Source organism: Phodopus roborovskii, unplaced genomic scaffold, assembly GCF_943737965.1.
Source record: "Phodopus roborovskii unplaced genomic scaffold, PHOROB, whole genome shotgun sequence".
Lineage (NCBI taxonomy): Eukaryota > Metazoa > Chordata > Mammalia > Rodentia > Cricetidae > Phodopus > Phodopus roborovskii.
The window spans coordinates 60,139,155-60,165,214 of record NW_026126480.1 but is presented as its reverse complement, the minus strand read 5'-3'; the positions used below and the strand labels follow the sequence as shown (position 1 = coordinate 60,165,214).

Sequence of the window (26,060 nt, the reverse complement as noted above, 5' to 3'; positions counted from 1 at the left end):
GGGAAAAGATTTTCGCCAATCCTATATCTGACAAAGGGCTGATCTCCAAAATATACGAAGAACTCAAGAAACTAGTTAACAAAACACCAAATAACCCTATTTAAAATAGGGTGCAGAACTGAAGAAAGAATTCTCAATAGAGGAAATCAAAAAGGCTGAAAGACACTTAAGAAAGTGCTCCACATCCTTAGCTATCAGGGAAATTCAAATCATAACAACTTTGAGATACCATCTTACTCCTGCCAGAATGGCTAAAATTAGAAACACCAATGATGAATCATGTTGGAGAAGATGTGGAGAAAGGAGAAAACTCCTCCACTGCTGGTGGGAGTGCAAACTCATACAGCCATTTTGGAGATCAGTATGGCGTTTCCTCAGGAAAATGAGAATTGGTTTACCACATGACCCGGCAATCCCCCTCTTAGGCATATACCCAAATGATCCACATCCATATAACAAAGACATCTGTTCAACTATGTTCATAGCAGAACTATTTGTAATAGCAAAGGCCTGGAAGCAACCTAGATGTCCCTCAATTGAAGAATAAAGAAGATGTTGCACATTTACACAATGGAATACTACTCTGCAGAAAAAAAATAATGGTATTGAAATTCGCAGACAAGTGGATGGCACTTGAAGAAATCATCCTGAGGGAGGTAATCCAGTCACAAAAAGAGGAACATAGTACGTACTCACTCATATATGGATTTTAGACCTAGAGCAAAGGATCACCAGCCTATATTTCACACCACCAGAGGAACTAGAATGCAATGTGTATTCTAAGAGATTCATAAAAGTCCCTCACAGAACTGGGAAGGGACAAGTCCCCCAAAGCACAGGGGAAGTGGGGGTGGGGGTAGTGAATGGAGAGAGAAGTAGGAGAAAGAGGGAGAGAAGAGAAAAACACATGTGACTAGGAAGATTGAGTCCAGGTAGGAATAGAAGACAGGAGAGAAAGAGACAGAGAGAGAGAGTGGAGAGAGAGAGAACATAAAAGAGGGAGCCAATATTGGTTTGAAGATAAAGTTGAACACAAAGAAAGGTCTAGAGAACTACAAGACTGCTGCCAACTAACAATTTGAGCTTTCATGGAAAGGTTACCATAAATGCCCTTCCTGGATAGTGAGATCAACAACTAACTTATCCATGGAGCCCTCATCTAATGCCTGTTGGAAACAGGAGCAAACACCCATACATAAACATTGAGTCAAACTAGAATGCAAATGCAGATGGAGAGGACAAGACCAGGCTGCAGAAACACAAAGAGACAGCTTACCTGAACAAGGAGAAGCTAAAGGGCCACCAGACTGATAGCTGAGAAGTCAGCATGGGACTGACTCAGGCCCCCCTTGAATATGGGTCTCAGCCCGAAGGATATTCAAAACAGCTGGACAAAGCAGCCTTGCAGACTACAGCCAGGATTTCTGCATCTTCTTAGAATCCCCCATGGCAGCCTCCCTTACCAAAAGGAAGTAGTTTGGAAAGAATGACGCCCAAATACCCAAAGATTGTCTATAAATATTTGTTTTCATTTAAATGGACTTGTTTATATAAAATAAATAAAAAAGTAAAAAAAAAAAAAAAAAAAAAAAAAAAAGAAAGAATGAATGATTGGAGTTCAAAACCATGAAGAAATTTCAAAATCATGTTTTACATGAAATGTGATAGCTGATTGAAGCAGTAATCTCTTAAATAAATTCATGTTCATTCAAAAAAAGAAATTTTCATGTCAGTTGATTAATTGGTTTAGATTCTCCATTTTATCTTTTACTTATTAATTCCACTTGCAAGGCTTTTTTTTTAAATTTTTCTATTTGAGCTATTGGGTTTTTCAATTCAATTTATTTTACTCTGACTCCTCCTTAATGTTACTCTCTTCTGACTGAATTCTGTTCTCAATTCCTAGGTTACCTTATCATTGCCAAAAATTAATTTATAAATTATTGTCCAAGAATACTCTCAAGGTTTTTCTGGTCTTTTATCAGAATAGTTCTGAAATAGATAAAAGATATAACTAAAATTTGTAGAAACTATTAGTCATGTCTCTCAACTAAGACTAATTTTTTATTTTTTTAACTTCACCAGTTAAATATAGGATTTTATGAATGCCAGATGTTAATTGCAAACTTTTCCTAGGCTTTTCTCCAGATGAATCCCCTCAGTCTCCAACTCACTCTATGGTCATGTACTAACTCCCAAAATACATATTTGGAAGAGTTACACTCCAGAGAGAGGCCATAATCAACATGTTCATATAACTCTTTTGGAAGTCACTACAATTCCTTTAACCAATAAATGTTAAATCACCATTAATATCTTAAAAGATGAATGGGTATGTAAACTTATTCTGTACTATTGAGCTGATCCTGTTAGCCTCTGCAGAAAATAATGGTCCTTGAAATTTAACAAAGAATTACTAAGCATACTTAATCAGCTGTTGATGCAAATGATTTTTTTTATTCCACTCAATGAATAAGTTTTACAATTGGTGACCATGTCTCAAGGAAGTTAACCATTTTCCCAATGTAATATGTTTATTTTTCAGTAAGAAAAGTGACTCCCACGTCATTTGGTGTTCTTTTCTGAAACAAAAAAAAAATGGGTATGGGCTTGGAAATAAAAACTCAGACACTTTGCCCCCCCCCCAAAAAAAAAATTTTGTACAGTTCTACTGTTTTGTAATACCTATGTGTCCTCTTAGAGTTGTGGAAGGCAATATATTCTTCATTTAAGTTTATTCTTTGAAACCATTTATCCAATGATCCGAAATTTGTAATTCTGAGCAGAGGCTGTAACAAGAGATCACTGAATAGCAGGATATACCAAACAAACTATAAATCATCTTGTTGGATAACAGAAAAAATACAAATTCTTGAATATATGCACATTAACAAAATTAACTTCAGAAAAGACAAAACAAATACAGAAATTCAGTTAGCAATGTCAAACATTTAAATAAAGACAATTCCAGGAATAGGAAATTTATATGGCAAATTCTCTCAGTATATGCATAGTGATAGCTGAATACAAATAATATATGAGCACAAAGAAAAAGATAAGGTAATGACTTGCATTAGATTCTTATGTCTGCTGAAACAGAGCATAGCAAACCTCAAAACATCCCAGTACACAACCCTAGAGGTATATTTAATTAGAGATTTTTAAAAACCCATTGTAGTGGACAGTGAAGGTTAACTATCACTCTGTACCAGGAGGAGAAAGTAAAAAGAAGTTGTTAAATGTATTAATAAAGGTAAAAAATATGTTTTTGACAGATCAAACTAAAAAAAATATCAAAGATATCTTTACTCAGACTTTTGGCTTCTAAACATAATGTTTCTTAATTCCCAGGACAAAATGATATCCAGAAGCATAAATAAGAAATCAGACCTTGAAGCAGTATGTTCAAAATACAACACAGTATATCAAAATATCTGATAAGAATGACTTTTAATATTGTATATCACAAAATATTTAATGTCATAACCATAATGGTTATTATTCCTTTAAAGCCATCTTCATGAATGCTCTCTTGACCTCTTTGTTCCTCAGGCTGTAAACTAGAGGATTCAGCATAGGGATGACCATGGTGTAGAACACAAACACAATTTTGTCAATGTCCATTGCAAGGCTAGAGCTGGGCTGCAATAGACACTGCAGTGAAGTGGGAGATGCAGGTGGAAATAGCCTTTTGATGTCCTGTTCCTGAATTCATCTTTAATATTGTTATAATAATCATACTGTAGGATAGTAATATTATTATGAAAGCAAAAAAGATAGTGAAGGTGGCGAGACAAATAAGAACCAGCTCATTAATATGTCTATCAGAGCAAGAGAGAGCCATGACTGCTAGCATGTCACAGAAAAAAAATAATGATGGATCACATCTGGCCTACAAAACGATAGATTTAATGTGTTTCCAGTACAGATACAGGCACTCAGAAAGGCACAGGCATAGCATCCTGTGCACAAATACCTGAAGTCATGTTGCTGGTATAGTGTAGGGGTTTACACACTGTTGCATAGCGATCATAGGACATTGAGGCCAACAGGTAATTTTCTACAGTAGCAAATCCTGCAAAAAAAGAACATCTGAGCAGTACAGTCATTGTAAGACATGATCTTTTCTCCTAATAGGAGCCCAGCCATGACTTTGGGAGTGATAGCTGAGGAGTAACCAATATCAACAAGGGAAAGATTACCCAGAAAAATATACATAGGAGTATGAAGCCAAGACTTCAAGAGAATCAGAAGGAACATTCCCAGATTCTCCAGCAGTGTAATGGTGTAGATGATGAAGAAGGTGATAAAGAGGGGAAGAGGAAGCTCTGGAGCATCAGTCAGTCCTATGAGAAAGAACTGTCTTCATAATTGTTATCTAACAGCCTAGGAATGCTATCTGGCAATTAGAAAGAAAATAATATAATTGTGAACATGAAATTGATACCTATAAATATGAGAAATAAACATTCATTGTAGCAACAACCACTTTGAGAAGATTCTTTACAAAAGCCTGAACTTTGAATGCCAATTTAATGTATTAGCTATATACATGGTTTCCTGCTACTAAATATAAAGAGATTTGATGAAGAGTACATTCAATTTAAAAGTGGTGTCTATTACTGTACAAAGAGTAAAAGACCTTGGAGCATCTTATGCTAAATGAGATACTGCCAGCAAAGCACCACCCACCCTCGACATACACACACACACACACACACACACACACACACACACACACACACACAGGGCTCAAGGAATTATGTGATATACAGGATGGAAAAACATTTTAAGAGCTAGAGGAGGTGGATGACTTCAAAAAAAGAGTGTCTTCCAAACACAACAGGACAGACATAGATGTGAACTCACAGAGACTGTGCCAGGAAGACTGTGCCAGGATGCACAAGTTCAAGGCAGATGGGGCCTCAACATGGAGAGGGGAAAGATGACACAGACTCTCACTTATAACCAAAACACTATCTATAAATGATACCCACTGGCTAAGATAAAATCACAATTTTCCAATACAGTGTTACTGTACATATCAACCAGCAGGTATGAGGACTAAGAGTAGTTGGTCTACACAAAGTGAAATTCATGGTTTTTGTGAGCTTTTTGTAAGTCATGAGATATTTTTGGAAATTTTTATGCTTTTTGTGTTTTCATTTTATGAGATTTTTGAGAGGGGGGGATAGAAGCAAAGAAGACATAACATTTGGGGGTAGAGATGGGTCTATGGGGAGTTAGAGTAGGAGAAGTTGATCAAAATATATTGTATGCAAAATTTAAAGAGAAAATATTTTGTTTATATACACACTGATTCTTTAAAAATTCAAATAAATGGACAACAAATAAATATACCATCCAATTCACTAGTGAACTCAATAAAGTTTGACAATTCCACATTTATCACTGGCCATGATCTTATTTAAACCGTTAGGTTACATTTACTCCTTCTTTCAATTGTATGAATTAAAAGAAAATGATTAAACAAAGTTTCACTATGTTAACTCAGGACCATTTTTATCATTTAAACAAAAATAACTTTCTTTTACCTATGGTGAAAATGTCAGAGTTAGGGATTCTGTTTTCAACTATGGAAAATGGTATTTTCATTTTTCAGTAATATATCTGCTCCTGGACTAACATGAATTGCACTTCTTCCTGTATATTTATCCTTACCAGTTGTCTTGAGGATGAAAATTTATTCACTCAGATCACTCAGCCTACTCTTAATTCCAGTCATGGAATGGGACATAAATGTGATTATAGGCATTACATGCTCTCTTAGTAGAATTCAACAAATTCTCAGTTATCTGCAGAACAAAATAGACAAATGAGCACTAACATGTATCATATCCTAGTTTCCTATCCATAATATCTCTCTTCTTCATAGGTAATGTCACACTTGCCACAAATTTTGGAAATTTTAGCTATAAGACTAATTACAAGACATACAAGACATACAAGAAAAGTTTCAAGGCAAAGCTAAAAATTTTAAAATATATCAGTCTAATGCTTATCTTTGAATTTAAAAGTTTATCACTGTAATACTTCTTTATATATTTTCTCTCACCATGGTTGAGGATCCTAGCTAATACTTTTTTGCAGAAGGCTCTATGATTAATTATTACAACTGAAATGAAAACATTGGCCAATTAAGCATGGCATGAAATTTATCCCTTCAATACTGTGGTATGGAATTGTATTTGTGATTCAGAAACTCCTATATGAAGATATGAGGCAAATTTTACAGACCTGGCAACCTCTAGAGACTTTTCTCAGGAGTCTACCTTCAGTTTCTGCCTGACATTGTGTGGAAGCAATAAGAGACCCATGGGAATCACATTGGTTACTTTATTGTGCACATATCTTTTCACATTAATATCATCAATTGGTTTTGAAATGTAAAATGTGTGATGACTCTTTTAAGCTCATTAGGGACATTCTATAAGATATATCAAGAAATATTCTTAGCAAAAAGTTTTAATGGGTATTTTATTTTAATATAAAATAGATTATTTTCTCATACAATAATTCCTAACCACATTTTCTATTGTACTTTAAACCAGTGTGCAAAGCAATGGGCTTTTCATTTATGATTTTTTTCATACCTTTGTTTTTGTTAGTTTACCTTCCTAGCCCATTATTTAATCTCCTTCATGCTGGAACCTTACCTTTTCCCCAATAATGATCCTTCCTCAGAAAATAGTTTTCTTCTTTAACACCTACAGTGTTGCCATCTCACCTCAATCCCAAAAATGAAGTTTTGGAACAAGGGATAGACTCATGTTTTTAACTATATAATGCTCATAAGAACTTTAAATACTTTCCAAAATGCAAATTTGTTAAAGGAATATATCTCTCCCATCCCAAAACACACATACACAACACACACACACACACACACACACACACACACACACACACACACGACGATGAAACAATAAGTCAAATATGTCACAGAGCCTCAAGAAATACACAATTTTTTACAGCAATAGGGAAAAGATTCTTAGGATAATGAAGGATTTCTTATGACAAAAATGGAAGCCACAAACAGTAATAGAACTTGAAGATTTAAAAAAGACAACAACCAAACTAGGATACAAGAAAGATTCCAAGAAATTCATACAAGGTCCCTCACAGAAGGGGAAAGGAACAAGATCTCTTGAGCATATTGGGAGTGGGGGGCAGTGAGTGGAGAGGGGGCTAGAAGAAAGAGAAGGGAAGGAGAGGAAAGAACATGGAACTAGGAAGATTGAGTCAGAGGAGGAATAAAGAAGAGAGAGAGAGAGAGAGAGAGAGAGAGAGAGAGAGACTATAAAAGAGGGAGCCATTATAGGTTTGAAGAGAAAACTGACTCTAGAGAAATCTCCAGAGACCTACAAGACTGACCCCAACTAACAATTTGAGCAACAGTGGAAATGTCCTTCCCTGATAATGACATTGATGACTAACTTATCCACCATCATGGAGCCCTCATCTAATAGCTGATGGAAACTGAAGCAGATACCTACAGTTAAACACTGATCTGAACTGGATTCCAGATGCAGAGAAGAAGGACAATACCAGGCTACAGAAACCTACAGAGATAGCCGACCTGAACAAGGAGGAGATAATGGGCCCCCAGACTGATAGCTGGTAATCCAGCATTCAAGCTGGGTGTTGTGGACTGCTACTGGGACCACAGTGACATCCAAGCTACAACTGCTGCCTAGGGACATGTCTGGGCCCATGAGTCCTGCTGCAGCTGGGATCTGTACTGATCTTCATGGCACAGGATATCCCAGGGGACCATAGGAACCAATACATGTGGAAATCTGAGAGCCATACTGAGTCAGCATCTCTCAATGCTGACCCTGCCCCTCACATGCCCCTGAAGCAGAAGAGTTGGTCTTGTCTCTCTTGGAAGAACTGGACCCACACTTAGGAGAGATGGCCCCACCCCTCACTGTAGGAATGGTAGAGCTGGCCCTGATGGCATTGGTTTGTAAGTGCTGATTCCACCCCTCACCTGAGGGAGGCAGCTCCACCCTAGCAAATATCTCATCCATGACCTCCTGGAGGGTGTGAATGGACTGGTCAGGCAAAACTATAGCTACAGGATTTCCATGATTTGGAAAATGGCAGGATATCTGGGAGGGGGTTTCAGTAATGGTTCAGTGTTGATTGTGCACCAGAAGCCAGAGGCATTGAACCAGACCAAGAACTCATTGCAATGAACATTTGCAAGTAAAACAATAAAGGATATACTGTGTGATACATTGCAATTCCCAATGACACTAAGATGAATGAAGAGATTCTGGAAAGGTAGGAAGGATGGAGAAGCAAAGTGGTTCATTTTGTTTTTAGTTAATATTTCCTAACTTTTTCTTTGGGAAACATGCTACAGGAGTAAGAGGAAATAAACAAGATTGAGGTGCATGATGTGAAATTCTCAAATAATCAATTTTAAAATGTTTAAAGAGTCTAGAATATGTAGTAATAGAAAAAAAGATTATTTTTAAAACTTTATTATGTTTGTGTGTACTCTGACAAATCATCCTTCTAAAAATTAAAACATGAATCTATTGGCTGTATAAAAGGACATGATCAAACAGGAATACTAATCAATAGGAAATGTCAGAATATTTCAGTAAAATATACAAATAGAATACACACTGTCCTTTAACAATGAGTCTTCTGAAACTGATCCCTTATAATGTCAGTGAAATAATTAAATGTTATGCAAAATTTACATCATTATATAAAAATAAAAAATTAAATTATCAGCAATAAATACATCTGGACTTTTTATGGGTTCAGCAGTGCAACAAAAGCACATAAAAGTGCACAGAAACAGCTGACCTCAACAAGGGCGAGCTCATGAACCCCAGTCTGAAAGCTGGGAAACAAGAATATGTCCAACCCAGACCCCCTAAACGGGGGTGTCAGTTAGGAGGCTTGTGCAATCTATTGGCCCTCTGGTAGTGGATCAGTATTTATCCCTGGTATACAAATGGATGTTGGGAGCCCATTACACATAGATGGATACTCACTCTCTCAGCCTAGACACATGGGGGAGGGCCTAGCCCTGGCACCAAATGATAAGACAGACTGATGATCCACCATGGATTGCCTCACCCTCCCTGGGGTGCAGAAAGGGAATGGAATAGTGGGGTTGTGAGGAGCAGGGGATGAGGGGAGTGAGAGGGAACTGGGATTCACATGTAATAAAAGCTTGCTTCTAATTTAAATTTTAAAAAGTTTGGGGGGAAAAGTGCATGCATGTTCACATGTATATTTATGAATCAGGACATTTAGTATGTATATGGTTTCATGTGATAGTGAAAGTATAAAAAGCCTAATAAAATCCCAATATATTGACAGATGTCTAAGGAATAAAGAAAACAAGTAGTTAATTGACTAAAGTCCCCATGCGAAGAAAGGGAGAGTGAGATGGCTGACTTAAGTCCCGAGCTTAGAGAGAAGTCCTCATGTCAAAGAGTAAAGGAAGATATATGTTCCAGTTAAAAGAAGGAGAAAGAGGAGAAGAGGGGATAAGGAAAAAAGGAAGAAGGTAGGAGGGAAAGAGAAGTGTAGGGAGATAGTTCTGTGGCACTGACCACGCCCATTGGGGGTGGAGCCATGGGTGGAGTGACCTGTGGAAGGAGGTCAGAGGGGGCCAGGAAAGGCGCTCTCTTTCTGGCGTGACTCGGACAGGAGAGGATCGGGGTTGAATTTCCTGGTGTTCATCTGTCTAGGTTGTAAGTTATTTCTCCCTGAATAAACATCTATTCGGCCTATTTGTTTATCCTGATCCTTATTTACCGCGATATCTGGTGTCAGAAGTGGATTTACCTGGGTTTCACCCCCAGGCGGCAGAAGCCACCCCCCTCCCTCACCTTCCCCAACGGGCAGGGTTTAACCAGGTGGACTCACCACAGCTTTGGGACATTTGCCTCTTTCTTACTGTAAAGGAGATCTTTGCCGCTAAAGCAGACCTGAGAAGGCACTTACTGCTTAACATTTTTTGCCCATTTCCGCACGGGACTTTGCATTTGCGCAGAGCCACTTGGCAGCACCAGCCCGGCTTGCACGCATTTCGTCTTGTGTTCCAAGTAACTCCAAAAGTCCCCTTTTAACAAAATTCTGCTTGTCATAGTTTGTTAAGAGCTATTTTACAGGGACCGGAATCAGAAGGATCGTCTGCTGCCGGACAATATTTGGTGGCACACTTCTAGGTTGCAAAAACCGGGATCAGACGAGCCTCGGCGGCTAGGCGCTATTTGGTGACACACCTCCAAGCATAACTACCAAAAGCTGAGATATACAACTAAAGCATCAAAGTTCCAGGACAGCAAAATTACACCAAGGTAATTGTAAAATCCTTTGAAATTTAAGCTGATATAAAATCTGAGATAAATTGTTCCATAACTATGGCAGATAATTTTACTATGCAGAACTTTAGGAATTATTTTACTTCATATGTAGAAGGGATTTTAGCAGAAGAAACTTATGACTGGACCAATATATACTTTTATTTTGTAATAGCAATGGGTTTCATCATTAACATGATATTCTTAAAGAAATGGTTTGAGATTACAGCAAACAATAAGGAACTTGTACAAACCATAGGAGACTTAGTAACAAAGATTCGAAACATTGAAAATGATAGAATTCAAAGCATAGAGACAAGGATTCAAAACATTGAAAATGATAGAATTCAAAGCATAGAAAAATATAGAAAGAAAGGTTCAGAATATTGAAGATGGCGTTGGCGAGCTGAAAGGTATAATTTGTTTCATGTCAGATACCTCAATAACCAGAACAGAAACAATGCAATGCATTAATAAACTAGCAGAAACAGCTCACTCCTGGTCGGAGGAAGCTACTAATAAGTTTAAAAAACTGGAACATCAGATAGAAAGACTAGATGACAGAATCTCTTCCATGTCTGAGGATAATGGCAAGCTAGCAGATAGAACATTGTTTCTGGAAGGCAGTTTACACGCCATTCAGATAATATCTAAGGATGATAAGATTAAAAACATGGAATCATTTGTAGTTGGAGAAAGTAAGAAACTGATTGATGCAATGAAGTCTCTAGAAAGTTATTTGATTCAAGAAGTTCAGACACTCAAAGAAACAATGGTGAATAGATTTCAGGCTTTAGAAGACCTTCAGTCTGATACATCAGAAGAAGAACTAACAGGGCATGAAAAAGATTTAAAATTTTCCACACCATTTAGGGTCAGGGGAGCTTTCCCTGTATCTATTCATGAAAAGCCAGCAACGAAGAAACATCCAAAAGGTGTCCTTGCATATCAGTGAGAACCAATACGTATGAAAGATTTAAAAGGTATAAAGGAAGCAGTAGTCTCTTATGGCATGCACTCATCTTACGTGAAACAATTAGTAGAATCATGGGCATGGAATAACAAGGTAACCCCTAAGGATTGGGATCAATTAATATCAGCTGTCCTTGAAAGCTCCTCTCAATTAGAATGGAGGGCTTTATGGAGAGATGAAGCAAAAGCTCTTGAACTTCAGGGCTTAAAGAAAGGTTATAAAGATCCCCAAGATAAAATTCTTGGTGAGGGTCTCTATGCTGACCCAGAAACCCAAGCTGCCTATGATGAACACATCTTGTCTCTATGCAGTACAGCAGCTTTGAATGCTTGGGATAAGGTTCATGAATTAGGAGAGAGGATAGAACCCTATACCAAGATAAAGCAAGGACCTAGAGAACATTTTAGTATCTTTCTAGAAAGATTATCTAGGGCAGTACAATTAGAGATAGCAGACATAGATGCTAGGCGAATATTCATAGAATCTTTAGCTTATGCGAATGTGAATCCTCAATGCAAACAGGTGCCTTTAAAAATGCATTCAGCACCCTTGGATGAATGGGTCCTATATACAGGCAACATTGAGTATAATGACAATAAGACTGAAGCATGGATAGGAGAAGCCATATCTAAAGGTCAGAGAAGATATCAAGATAACAGAGTTCCTTACTATGGTGACTTAGAAGCTTGGGTAGGAGAAGCCATCCCCAAAGGTTTGAAGAGATATCAACATGTCAGATGTTATAACTGTGGTAAGATAGGACATCTAAAAAGAAATTGTAGGCAAAGCTTCCCTAGAAATAACACCCCCAGGAATGAATCAAACAGAAGACCTCAGCCTCCTGGGTTATGTAGAAGGTGTGGCAAAGGCAGACACTGGACAAATGAGTGTAGATCGACCAGAGACAAGCAAGGAAACCCTTTACCATCAGGAAACTCCTTGGGGGGCCTCTCGAAGGCCCCCACGTCACAGGTGGTTCGAACATTCCCAGTCACAGTGGAAGACAATCTCCCTCAGGACAATTAGAAAATTCTGTGCCTATTATAAAAACTCATACTGCTCTGGATAACAAACTAGTGACGGAAGTTGAATCAAACATGACAGAAGGAAATGAAAAACGTATATTTTGGCAAACTGCTATAAATAGTCATAGGCCTAGATTGATAGTTAAGATGAATAATAGACTGTTTGAGGGTCTCCTGGACACAGGAGCTGATGTAACTATCATATCTAATAAATCTTGGCCTCAAAGATGGCCCCTGCATTAGGTAAATGTTCAATTCTTAGGGATTGGAACCCTGTCTCAGGTAAAACAAAGCACGAGATGGATTGAATGTATAGGACCAGAAGGACAGAGAGGGAGGTTGAAAACATATGTGGCTGATGTAGGGATAAATTTATGGGGTCGTGATCTATTAAAGCAATGGAATACACAGATTAACATTCCTCCAGTATTAGATAGGAACCATAGACGACCTCATGATTGTGGAAAGAATACTGTTAAGTACTATACAAGACAGAGACCAAATATCCAGGCAGTACAAAAACAAAATACAAATGCTGAACAAACAGAGGAACCAAAAGCCCTACCATTAAAATGGCTAACAGAGGAAACTGTCTGGGTAGGACAATGGCCTATGACCTCTGAGAAGTTAGAAGCTTTAGAAAGCCTGGTTCAGGAACAGCTAAATGCTGGACATATTGAGGAATCAACCAGCCCTTGGAATTCTCCTGTATTTGTGATCAAAAGAAATCTGGTAAATGGAGAATGCTTACAGACCTGAGAGCCATCAATAAAGTTATCCAGCCAATGGGCTCTCTACAGCCTGGAATGCCCTTGCCTTCTTTGATACCCAAAGAATGGCCTATTATAGTTATTGATTTAAAGGATTGCTTCTTCACTATACCTTTATAAGAACAAGACAAAGAGAAATTTGCCTTCACGGTACCTAATTATAATAATTCTCAACCGGTGAAGAGATATCAATGGAAGGTTTTGCCACAGGAAATGCTAAATAGCCCCACCCTGTGCCAATATTTCGTACAAAAACCGTTAGAAATAATTCTTAAATAGTTTCCACAATCCATAATCTATCATTACATGGATGATATATTGTTAGCTGACTCTAAAGGAGAAATATTAGACAAAATGTTTGAGAAAGTAAAGGAAGTTTTACCTTGCTGGGGATTACAAATTGCACCTGAAAAAATACAAAAAGGAGAGTCTATCAACTAGGATATAAAATAGGTCTACAGAAAATTAGACCACAAAAAGTACAGATCCGAAGAGATCGCTACCAGACTCTTAATGATCTTCAAAAATTACTAGGAGAGATTTCTCAACTGCAAACCATATTTGGAGTTGAAGGGCATGATTTGAAAAACTTGAAAATGGCCCTAAAAGGAGATAAGGACTTGAATAGTCCACGAATACTATCAGCTGAAGCTGAGAAGGAATTAGAATGGGTAGAAAAGAGGATACTAGAAGCACATGTGGACCGTGTGGATCCAAACATAGACTGTATTCTGGTTATATTACCATCTAGAGAATATCCTTCAGGGATTTTGATGCAGAGAGAAGATATCATATTAGAATGGATATTCCTACCACATAAACAGAATAAAAAACTAAAAACATATATATAAAAGATCTCTGACTTGATTATAAAAGGTAAATTAAGACTTCGTCAGCTAATAGGAAGGGACCCAGCAGAAATTATAGTACCTTTAACTAATGAGGAAATTTCTTCCTTATGGAAAGATAACGAATATTGGCAGAGAGCTTGCAGTAAATTTTTGGAAACAATTATCAACAACTATCCCAAAACTGAGAGAATCAAATTCACAAAGAAAATGATTTGGATTCTTCCACGCATTGTAAGAAAAACACCTATTTCTGGAGTTCATACATTCTACACTGATGCACACAAATCAGGTAAGGCAGGATATAAATCAGAAAAAATTAGCAAAGTGATTCAAAGCCCTTACAATTCTGTACAAAAGGCAGAATTGTATGCCATTCTCATCGTACTTATGGATTTTAAAGAACCCCTCAATATAGTTACTGACTCTCAATACGCAGAGAGAGTCGTTTTACACATTGAGACTGCAGAATTTATTCCTGACAATACAGAATTAACTTCATTGTTTATACAGTTACAAGATACTATCAGAAAGAGGACTCATCCTATATATGTAACACACATCAGATCCCATACAGGTCTGCCAGGTCCTCTAGCACAAGGCAATGATGAAATTGATCGTTTATTGATAGGAAGTGTGCTAGAAGCCTCAGAGTTTCATAAGAAACACCACGTGAACAGCAAAGGTTTAAAAAAAGGATTTTTCTATCACTTGGGAACAAGCCAAGGAAATAGTAAGGAAATGTCCTACTTGCTCATTCTATAACCAAACTCCTTTACCACCAGGCAGTAACCCTAAAGGTATAAATAGGAATGAAATATGGCAAATGGATGTGTTTCATTTTGCAGAATTTGGAAAATTAAAATATGTACATCACACTATAGATACATTTTCAGGGTTTCAATGGGCTACTGCTCTGAGCTCTGAAAAGGCTGATTCTGTTATAACACACCTTTTAGTGGTAATGGCCATTATGGGCATACCTGCACAAATAAAAACTGACAATGCTCCAGCATATGTCTCCAGCAAATTGAAACAGTTTTTTGAGTATTACAAGATAAAGCACATAACTGGTATACCACACAATCCTACAGGACAAGCAGTGGTTGAGAGATCCAATCGTACTTTAAAAGAAATGCTCCATAAACAGACAGGAGGAACCAAAACACCCAAACACAGATTACATAATGCTTTATTAACATTAAACTTTCTTAATGCTGATGAAAAAGGGAAAAACAGCTGCAGAAAGACACTGGACAATAGAAAAAACTTCTGAACTAAATCAGCCAGTGTACTTCAAGGATGTACTGACCACAGAATGGAAAGCAGGATATGTGTTACATTGGGGTAGGGGTTTTGCATTTGTATCTACAGGAGAAGAAAAACTATGGATACCATCTAAGTTAATCAAGATTCGAGTTGAACAAGAGAAACTTCTTAATGAAGAGAAATGACAAGTCATCCAACAAATTAGGTCCTATGAGGTGTGCGGAGGCCTCTCAAAGGTAGGGGAAGTGTTCTGTTCTTGTTTTTACAGGAAAACAGAGAAAACCTATCATCAAACAGCCAAAAGACACTGAACATGTAGGTGCCTACAGAAGAGAAGACAGCTCTTCAGAAACAATCACTTAAGGAAGCAGAATCTGATATATGGTAAAAAAATATATTTAATTGTAGTAAACTATTTCTACATAGAAATCTATTTCTCTCTACTATCTAGTATTCCTGAAGTCCCAATTTTTGTAAACCAATGTTGGCTTTGGAGTTGGATTTGGCTTTTCTTCTCTAAATTCAAGCATGTTGTTAAGATTAAATTCATGGTTTCTGCCTTAAATCAAGAAGCCAATTGGTGTAAGGCAGAAGAAAACAAAATCTGGGGACTCATATCTTATATGCAATTTTCTCTCTGAAATCCTAATTTTCTCACATACTTTTAATGCTTATTGTTGTCTTTCCCTAATGCATACCTTAAAACTTAAAAATTTTACTTTAATATTGATGTGTAACTTTTCCACAAGGAAAAATAACAACTCCTAACAGCAGTCTTTGAACTCTCCGGAAAGAAGATGGGGCCCCACATCATCGTTTCCACTTGACACAACCTGATGCATCTGAACTACAAACATCACCCTAAAACCAGTTTGAGACTGTTTTGCTCGAGAAAACTCATGACTAGCTAGCTGTAATGGTGCACCTTTTTATTACACCCTGGCCAGAGTTTCAAATAGAACTACAGTCAAGCATTTCCTGCCACACAGTGAGTAGCTACATATGTCACAGCCAGTTCTGTTGAGAAATTTGGTTGCTAAAAATTTTCTTCCTACAGGATCCATTGGAGCAATCATCGTCCCATTTCAGCAGGAAGTAATCTTAATATGACGATGCCCCCTTTCCCTACCCTTGGAATTTTGGGATAATAGTCATCGTCTTTGGGTTGGTTTTTAGTTATTTGGGATTGGGTGATGCTTACACTCGGGTTTATCTTTTAGACAGGAATAGGGAGTGGTTGGGAAAGGTATGGTTTAGATGGGATATAGGTAGATTAGCCTATTTTCTTGAGAATTTGAGTAAGAATGAGATAGTATTTTACAGCTTACATTGTTGTGTATTCTTATGTGGTAAGCTATGTAAAATTAAGTTTATATTTTGTTATATTGTGTTAAATATTTCCACTTACAATGTTTTATGCACATTATTTTTTACCATATTCTATGTATGTATACTTTTCTTGTATTCAAGACATTTTGTATATTGATACAATTTGGGATATTTATCTTGCTGCCCTTTATAGTTCTACCTCTTGTCTTGACACTTATACTCTACCTCTATTTTAGGGATTTACATGTATGTATACATAATAGTTATATTGTTTAAGTATTTGTTCCTGCTTTACTCAGGGAAGTTTTAATCAGTCTTTTTAGCTAAGTTCCCGAGTATTACAGATTATCTTCACTCACATTTCCTGTACCTATGAGATTAGTCAGATATAGATGCTTAATCTTCAATCACTTCATAGACATGCAAAACATGGCATTTAAATGTTTTAATATTAGTACTCCATTGACATGAGACACTGTTGCTCCTGACAGCACCGTGCACTTTCCCGAAAATATGTTGGACACTGTTGTTGCTCCTGCTGGAGTTCAATCTCGCCTTAGCTAATGGCCTGTTGGGCAAAGAATTGCCCCCACCGTGACCACTGATTTGGACATGCAGTCCTATGTGCTTGCAGGAGACAAATATAGAAGACTGCTTGACCTTGCCAAGTCAGGGTAAGACAGCCATTCTACCTCCCTGCTGTTGTTGTGGTCTGTCAAGTTCTCTTGGCCTTAGCCAAATCTGGGTGTACCAACGTGGCTGTGAGACCTAAGGTGACTGTTCAGATGGCTTGCTGTTTCTGTCCTTGCTGCACCTTTTGGAAGTTGTCCATCCGCATTTCCTGTCTACTCTAGTATTGTTAATTTCCTTCTCAGGTCTTGATGAGGTTGAAGATTAAACTATCACAACTATTATTCTCTCTTCCTAGTTAGATATATTAGGTACTAGACTTACGTTTTCCAGCTTAGGACAACTCTATTGTAAACTCCATTATGCCCTCACCCTAGGACTAGATATGTAGGTCATTTTGTTCTCGATTTTCCTTTTCTTAGAGCACACTTGTTATTCACTGTTTTGTATATAGTTTTGTATTAAGCCTAAATCTTTTCTTTAGACTAAAAGGGGAATTGTAGGGAGATAGTTCTGTGGCACTGACCACGCCCATTGGGGATGGAGCCATGGGTGGAATGACCTGTGGAAGGAGGTCAGAGGGGGCCAGGAAAGGCGCTCTCTTTCTGGCATGACTCGGACAGGAGAGGATCGGGTTGAATTTCCTGGTGTTCATCTGTCTAGATTGTAAGTTATTTCTCCCTGAATAAACATCTATTCGGCCTATTTGTTTATCCTGATCCTTATTTACTATGATAGAGAAGAGATAAAAAGAGAGAGCCAGCTACAAAGAAAGTGAGAGGAAGAGCTGCCCCTTTGTCTGATTCCTGTTCTAGTCAGTAAAGCCAACAATGGATGAGATGCTGGCCACAAACACTGATGAGAACAAATCTTTATAAATCTACTGCTGTGAGTATAAGATATTCTAGAAACATTTTTAGACATGAGTATACACGTCTCATTATCTACCTGAGTAAATGTGAATACAGAGAAATTAACAAATAATATCAATCTCCAGATAAGCCATGTGCCATTTAAATCTGAAAAATAACCCACATCCCTTAGTGCCTTTCATTATAGGTTTCCCACATGCATATTTACTGTTCAAATGCTTATTTCTTCACTTAAGTGCTTTTGTATTAAAATGTTACTTCAAGAAACCTGGAAAATGTAGTGCACTAATCAATATCCTGGCAGAATGTTTGTGTAAACATCCCCTGAGATGCTTTAGAAATTCTCATTTGGTATGTATTTGCAGAAACAACTTGACCTATTTTATTTGTTTGCTTTTGTAAAACAATGATTCTTGCATAAAAGGTGGGTTTTAAATATAATTCAATAACTAGATAATATTGGAAAAGAATATATCCAGCATCATGAATCTCTGAAATGATAAATCAGAGTCAAAAAGATAATTTTGCATCCAGAACAAATTTTTTGAATGCACTCTTCACCTCTTTGTTCCGCAGGCTGTAGACCAGAGGATTCAGCATGGGGATGATCATTGTATAGAACACAGAGGCAATTTTGTCAGTGTCCATAGAATGACTGGAACTGGGCTGTACATACATAAAAATACTAGTTACATAGAAAATGGAGACTGCAGTGAAGTGGGAGGCACAGGTGGACACAGCCTTGTGATGTCCTGTGGCTGAATGCATCTTCAGGATGGTGACAAAAATGAATGTGTAGGATATACAAATAACTATGAAGGCAAAGAATATGTGGAAGCTCACTATATAGACAAGAATCAGCTCGCTGACATGTCTGTCAGAACAAGAGAGAACCATGACTGCTGGGATGTCACAGAAAAAGTGATGGACCACATTAGATTCACAGAAAGAGAGCCCGAATGTGTCTCCAATGTGGATGGAGGCATTCAGGAAACCAATGACATAAGAGCCAATGATCAGCCATGTGCATACACTTGTAGTCATGATGGTAGCATAGTGTAAGGGCTTGCAAACTGCTGCATAGCGATCATAGGCCATTGATGCCAAAAGGTAATTTTCCACAGTAATAAAGGCTGCAAAAAAGAACATCTGAGAAGCACAGTCATTATAGGAAATGACCTTGTCTCCTATAAGAAAACCACCCATGACTTTTGGAGTGACTGCTGAAGAGTAACAAAAGTCCACCAGAGACAAGTTACCTAGAAAAAAGTACATGGGAGTATGGAGCCGTGAGTCCGTCAAAATCAACAGGATCATTCCAAGGTTCCCCACAAGGGTGACTGTGTAGATGAGGAGGAAGGTGATGAAGAGGGGAAGCTGTAGGCTTGGATTATCAGTGAGTCCCAGCAGGAGGAAGTGTGTCCCTTCAGTCCTGTTCATCATGTTATACAATCTCTGCAGCAATGAAAAAAACGGGGTGGGGGGGTAATGTGATAATGAAACACAATGGTAATCAGAAGGTATTAAGGAATATGTACTCTGCCTATAAATTTTACCTCAAGATTTTTCAAAAGAATATGCAAACTTGAAAACCAAAGTGAATGTACCAATTACATTTCATGATATCAAATGTGAATCATACATACAATTTAAAATGTTTAATGGTTTGTAAATAGACATATGGACAACTTAATATTTAATGAAAATGATTAGTATGAATGAATGTATTTGACAGTTCATTTCTTCTAATTACAGTATAAGCTGGTATTTCCCTGTGCTTACCTGTAAAGTTGCTGTGGATGCTTTGATTGTTCTCTCATAATAACCTCCTAATAATGTTTTTGTTACAATTTCTATAAATTAATAAGCACAAAAAAGTGCTTATTCATACTGATTCATACTCATTCATACTGATATGATCTTTTTTTATAATCTGTCTCAGTAACCTTGTAAAACTTTAACACAGGCTGAATAATTCCTAAATAGATCTAAAATAGGTTTAAGTTAAATTAAATTTAAACTTTAATTGCAAATAACTGAATCTTAAATAGTTTCACATGTTGTTCAAAATACCTTTAACAGTCAGTGAAGGTAAAATCAAGCAAATAGAATCCTGAAATATGAAGCAATCCTTCTTTAAATAATAAAATGGCAAGAAATTAATTTATTACCCTTATTTGACTTGTATTCTTTTTTTTGAACTGCATATTCATGCATTTCTACAATTATAAACAGTGGTAAAGATGAGTTTAACAACAAAATCATATCACATCTCAAAGAACAATCCAATTTTGGGAAAACTGGAAAATTATGAGAGCAAGTTCAAGCAGCAGAGGCAACTCTAAGTGAGGTGTAACCCCAGTTATGTTTAGCACAGAACTCATATTCCTTTAGCAGCTGTCTGTAATTTACCTTCTAACATCATACTTCCTATGAAAAATGAGAATTATAAATAAGACCTACCTACTTTCCTGAAGGTGAGGGTGTAAAGATTTCTCTAGACCCTCTACTATCCCCACTATGTGCAGACGGTAAAAGGGCTGAGAAAGAAATCAGAGAAACATCACCCTTTACAATAGCCACAAACAACATAAAGTGTCTTGGGGTAAAACTTAGCAAACAAGTGAAAGACCTATATAACAAGAACTTTGTGTTTTTAAAGAAAAAAATAAAAAAGATGCCAGAAAATAAAAAGATTCCCCATGCTCTTAGATAGGTAGGATAAACAGTAAAAATGGCAATCTTGTCAAAAGCAATCCACAGATTCAATGCAATCCTCATCAAAATACATGAACAACTCTTCACTGACCTTGAAATATTAATAAGCAACTTTATATGAAAAAAAGGACCTAGGATTGCCAAAACAATTCTGTACAATAAAGGAACTTCAGGAGGCATCACCATTCCCAACTTTAAGCTCTACTATAGAGCTATAGTCCTGAAAACAGCCTGGGTTTGGCAGAAAAATAGACAAGTAGACCAAAGGAATCAAATAGAAAATCCTGATATTAACCTACACACCTATGAATACTTGATTTTTGACAAAACAGCTAAAAGTATACAATGGGAGGAGGAAAGCATATTCAACAAATAGTGCTGGCACAACTTGATGATAGGGCATAGAAAACTACAAATAGACCTGTGTCTATTGCCAAACAGTAAACTCAAGTCCAAATGGATAAAAGAACTCAACATAAATCCAGCCACACTGAAACTCTTAGAAGAGAAAGTGAGAGGTACCCTTGAAAAATCGGTACAGGAGACTGCTTCCTGAACATAACTCCAGTAGCACAGACACTGAGTTCGACAATTAGTAAATGTGACCTCCTCAAACTGAGAAGCTTCTGTAAGGCAAAGAACACAATTGACAAGACCAAATGTCAGGCCTCAGACTGGGAAAAGATCTTCACCAATCCTCCATCTGAAAGTCAACTTTCAAATGTATCCTACAGGTCACATAGTCTTTCACATTGTTATTATGATGGGACAACGGGTTGGTACTGATAATGCAGAGCTTCATTGTCATGAGTGAAGTGTTGACATTTCCCTGCCCAATTTACCTTTTCTTGAACATTGGTGTCAGTTTCAGTCTATACACTTGTGTAATATACATAACTGCTTCCTCTGTAATTAGATCTGAGACAATTTTGAAAAAAAATTCTTCTTCCATGAATTTTCATTTTCATTTTGGCAAAAGATAGAATCACACTTAATACTCGTTTTTTCCCTTTGGCATTCATATCACAGTCTAATATAGAGACTGAGGGTTGAGGAAGTTGTACATTATTGGCTGTATTTAGTTATTTTTTACATTTTTTATTTATTTAAAAGTTTGTTTCATTTTATAGACCAACCACAGTTCTCTCTCACTCCACTTCTCCCATCCTCCATCTTCCCTCCACCAAACCCACACCTACTCCTCAGTAAGGGAAAGACCTCCATGGTGACTCAACAGAGTCTGGCATATCAAGCTGAAGAAGGACCAAGCCCCTCCCCCTGTATCAAGACTAAGCAAGTTGTCTCTCCATAGAGAATGGGTTCCTCAAAGTCAGTTCATTCACTAAGGATAAATCATGGCTGATGGGAGATGTCATTCTGTATATGTTTCTCATACTGGTTAATAATAAAGCACTGTTGGCCAATAGGAAAGGAAGATAGGAGGGACTAGGAGACAAGGAGGAAATAGGAAGTAGTAAGGAGGAGTCAAGATGGAGAGTCTGGAGAAAGCAGTATGCCGGCCGGCTCCCCGGTAAGAGAAATACATAGATCAGCAGTAAGGCAGAGCTAGCCGATAAGAAACAAGTAACCGTGCCAACAGCATTGTATCAAATACAGAGTCTCAGTGTATTATTTGGGGCTGGCGGCATGGCGGCGGGACAAGACCGGGAGGCAGCAGGCGGAAAAACCCATACACGTTACACATGGCCCCACTGCTAGTGAACCCACAGACTGTCTAAACCACAGGACCCACAGACTGCCCAAGCCACAAAACTGTCACCTACATTCAGAGGGCCTAGTATGGTCCTATGGCTCCTCAGCTATCAGTCCAGAATCAGTGAGCTCCCACTAGGTTGGACCAACTGTTTCTGTGGGTTTTCCCCCATGTTGATCTTGACCCCTTTGTTCATATAATCCTTTCTTCCTCTCTTTAGCTGGACTCTGGGAGTATTACTCTGTGTGGGGGAAAGACTTCTTTAAATTTGAGAGCAAATGGATAAAACAAGAAAAAAAAAAACATCCTGAATGAGGTAACTCAGACTCAGAAAGACAAACACAGTATGTACTCAATCCTAAGTGGATAGTAGACATAAAGAAAAGGATATTCAGGCTACAATCCATAATCCCTGAGAAGCTATGTAACAAGGAGGACCCTAAGATATACATGCATGGATGCCCCTAGGAAGGGGAAATAAGTTAAGATCTCCTGAGTAAATTGGGGTGTTCAGGGAGGAGTGAGAGTTGAAGGGGATAGGGGAGGATAACATAAGGAAATGGGATGGTTAAGTTGGGGTAGTGACAGCAAAGGAGAACAAGGGATGAGAAATGTTAATAGAGGGAACCATTATGGGTTTAGGGAAAACCTGGAGCTAGGGAAATACCCTGGAATCCACAAGGATGACCCCAGCTAAGACTCCTAGCAATAGTGAAGAGGTTGCCTGAACTGGTATTTCATACTTATACCAGTTGTGTTGGCACATCCCATCTTCTAAATTATTGATTTGAACATTTATTATGTAGTAACCATATTCAATGTTTTCTTATTACAGTTACAGCTTTTGGATGGGATATATTTTATAACTACTTTGTCTTCTTTATTATAAACCTGTGAAAATTTTAAATAATCAATCTGGCCCTTAAAGATATTACATTGTGCCTCTTACATATTGGATATTGTGGGAGTGAAATGTGTAGCATAATTATTCTCCTTTTATCAGTAATAGAAGTGAGGATTTGAGGAACTTTGTGAAGTTTTGTAATTATAGTGGTAGTATAAAAATAGACAAGGTGATTAATTAATCTGGGTTTTGAGTGTGTGTGTGTGTGTGTGTGTGTGTGTGTGTGTTCAAACATACAGTGAATTGTAATCATATAGTGCAGAAGATAATTATTTCCTCATCAAACAAAATATAATTTCATCACTTTATTAAAAGACCCATGACTTGTAAAATAATTGAATTACTAATAAATCTTTTGAAACCCTCTCTTTCTATCTTCAAACAACACATAGTAGAGAGAGCTTCCACACATTTGTCCCATAAATTTTACTTCTCACTTCAATATTTACAGACCATGTAAGTGGTATGCCACCTGGCTAGAAGTCAGAAAGTGATTTTGAAGTCATAATTTCAGCTATATTTCATTTATTGAATACTACCATACAATTACTCTCAGAAGTGGTCACAATATTCTAACTTCTGTAATAGAGAAAAGAATAGAAAGACAGGTCAAATTTTAATATTTCTTGTATACTTTCTGTATCTTTAAATGTGTCACTTACCTTTAAATGTGTAAAAGACACTTTTTTCTTGCAATTCATAAACTATGTCTGCCAATAACAAATAAAAGAAGGCTAAAAACATCACATGAAGAGGTTGTTTCTGAAAAAATACATATTTTTTTTTCTCCTTGATCTCATCTCCCACCACGGTGGTAACTTAGCAGCAAATTATCAGGTCAAAACAAGTCTATTTTAGACTCACAATGATTACCATTAAGGCAAGTAAAGGATGTCTAATGCAGTATAGCATACAGTGCACTCCTTATAAAATATATGATGCTGAATCACATTGGGTAATATGTGGAAAGCTAAAATAATTACAGTGAGTTAAAAATCTCTAGAGATTTCCCTCCAGAGGATAGGTAAACCATTCATCCACCCATCCTATACAAGAGGCAATTAACTTGCCTGTGGGGATCAAAAAGACTATTATTTTCTTAAAAAATAAAACATATAATATCTTAATAAGTAATCATCAGAATATATATCTGTAATGGGTACAGTTTTTCCACCCGCTGCCTGGTCTTGTCCCGCTGCCACGCCAACCCCAAATAATGCACAGAGACTCTGTATTTTATATAATTCTGATAGCCAGGTACTAGTTTCTTATCAGCTAGCTCTGTCTTAAGTAGTAACCCATTTCTATGTATTTCCACGTGGTCTTCTTTCCGGGGAAAGGGGCCAGCACCTTATCTCCCCAGCCTCTCCATCTTCACCTTCCTTCCTACTTCCTCTTTCCTCCTTGTCTCCTAGTCCCTCCTATCTTTCTTACCTATTGGCCAACAGTGCTTTATTCATTAACCAGTATGAGAAGCATATACAGAATGACATCTCCCATCATCTCCTCTTTTCTGTCTAAAATAAAAAGAAGGGTTTCAACTTTAATATAGCAAAATATATCACATAACAGTTATCAAATAAGAATCACAGTTAACACTATTTAGTCCATTAACATTTAGTAAGATTTGAAGAAACTATTCTATCATCTATCCTATATTTGTGAGTCTAAAGTCTAAGTAACTTATCTTTAATACTAAGGAAAACTGTAAGCATAACTATCTTCAACTCCCCTCAAAGACCACAGAAAGATAGTATATACTCTAGAAATGACAGAGACAACTCACTGCCTGGTCACCCGAAGTTCTTTTGTAATATTCCATCTTCAGCCCATAGGCCATAGTGTGTCTGGCAGACACTTCAGCAAATTAGGAAACTTTAAACTGTCTTCTTGTATTGGCAGTTTGTCAGTCACTTTCCTCTGTGTCCTGCAGACTGTCTGGCAGACTCTTCCATGAAGCAGGAACTCTATAGCAATGTCCATCCTGAATCAGCAATCACTTTTCTATGGGTCCTGCATGTCCAGTTTATATAGCACAAAGACAAACAGTCCAGACAAGAGCAGTATCTTGTCCAAATGGCTAGTCTTGCCATATTGAAAGCAAACTCCATAACACATTTCTTCAAGGTCCATCTTCCTTTCTGACGCAGGTGGTGTTGCCAGGAGCAGTTATATCTCCCTGTCAAGAAAAACCCTAAACCATTTTAAATGCCATATTCTGTAGGTCTTTGAAAGGTTTGAAGAATGCCTATTCATCTCAAATACATCTCTGTATATCTAGAAAACCTAACTCATCTAACTATAAGTTTTGACTATTAATAGGTAACTATCTATAATCCATACTAAATTATACATTTCTAAATGAGCTATATAAATACAATACCTAAACAAAACGAGAATATACACATCACAAAATTGACCTTAAATTGTATCAATAAATGAAAATCCATTCCAAAACAAAGTATTCATTTCTATACCGTAATCCCCTTTTTACCTTTAAAAAGAATATTGGTTGTGATTATTAACCATTTATAACCAAGCCAATTTAAATGAAAACAAACATTTATACACAATATTTGGGAATTTGGGGGTCATTCTTTCTAAACTACTTCCTGCTGATAGGTGGCGCTGTCATGGGAATCCTAAGAAC

General features: G+C 37.3%; 1 protein-coding gene and 1 pseudogene across 1 annotated transcript; both read right to left on the bottom strand.

The window, feature by feature from the left end:
• Positions 1–3,498: 3,498 nt before the first annotated feature.
• Positions 3,499–8,054, bottom strand: LOC127227862 (olfactory receptor 5B2-like; annotated as a pseudogene).
• A 10,530-nt stretch (positions 8,055–18,584) lies between these two features.
• Positions 18,585–19,520, bottom strand: LOC127227861 (olfactory receptor 5B3). The gene has a single exon (XM_051192173.1). The coding sequence runs from the start codon at positions 19,515–19,517 to the stop codon at positions 18,585–18,587; it is 933 nt and encodes a 310-aa protein (XP_051048130.1). The 5' UTR covers positions 19,518–19,520.
• Between the last annotated feature and the right edge of the window lie 6,540 nt (positions 19,521–26,060).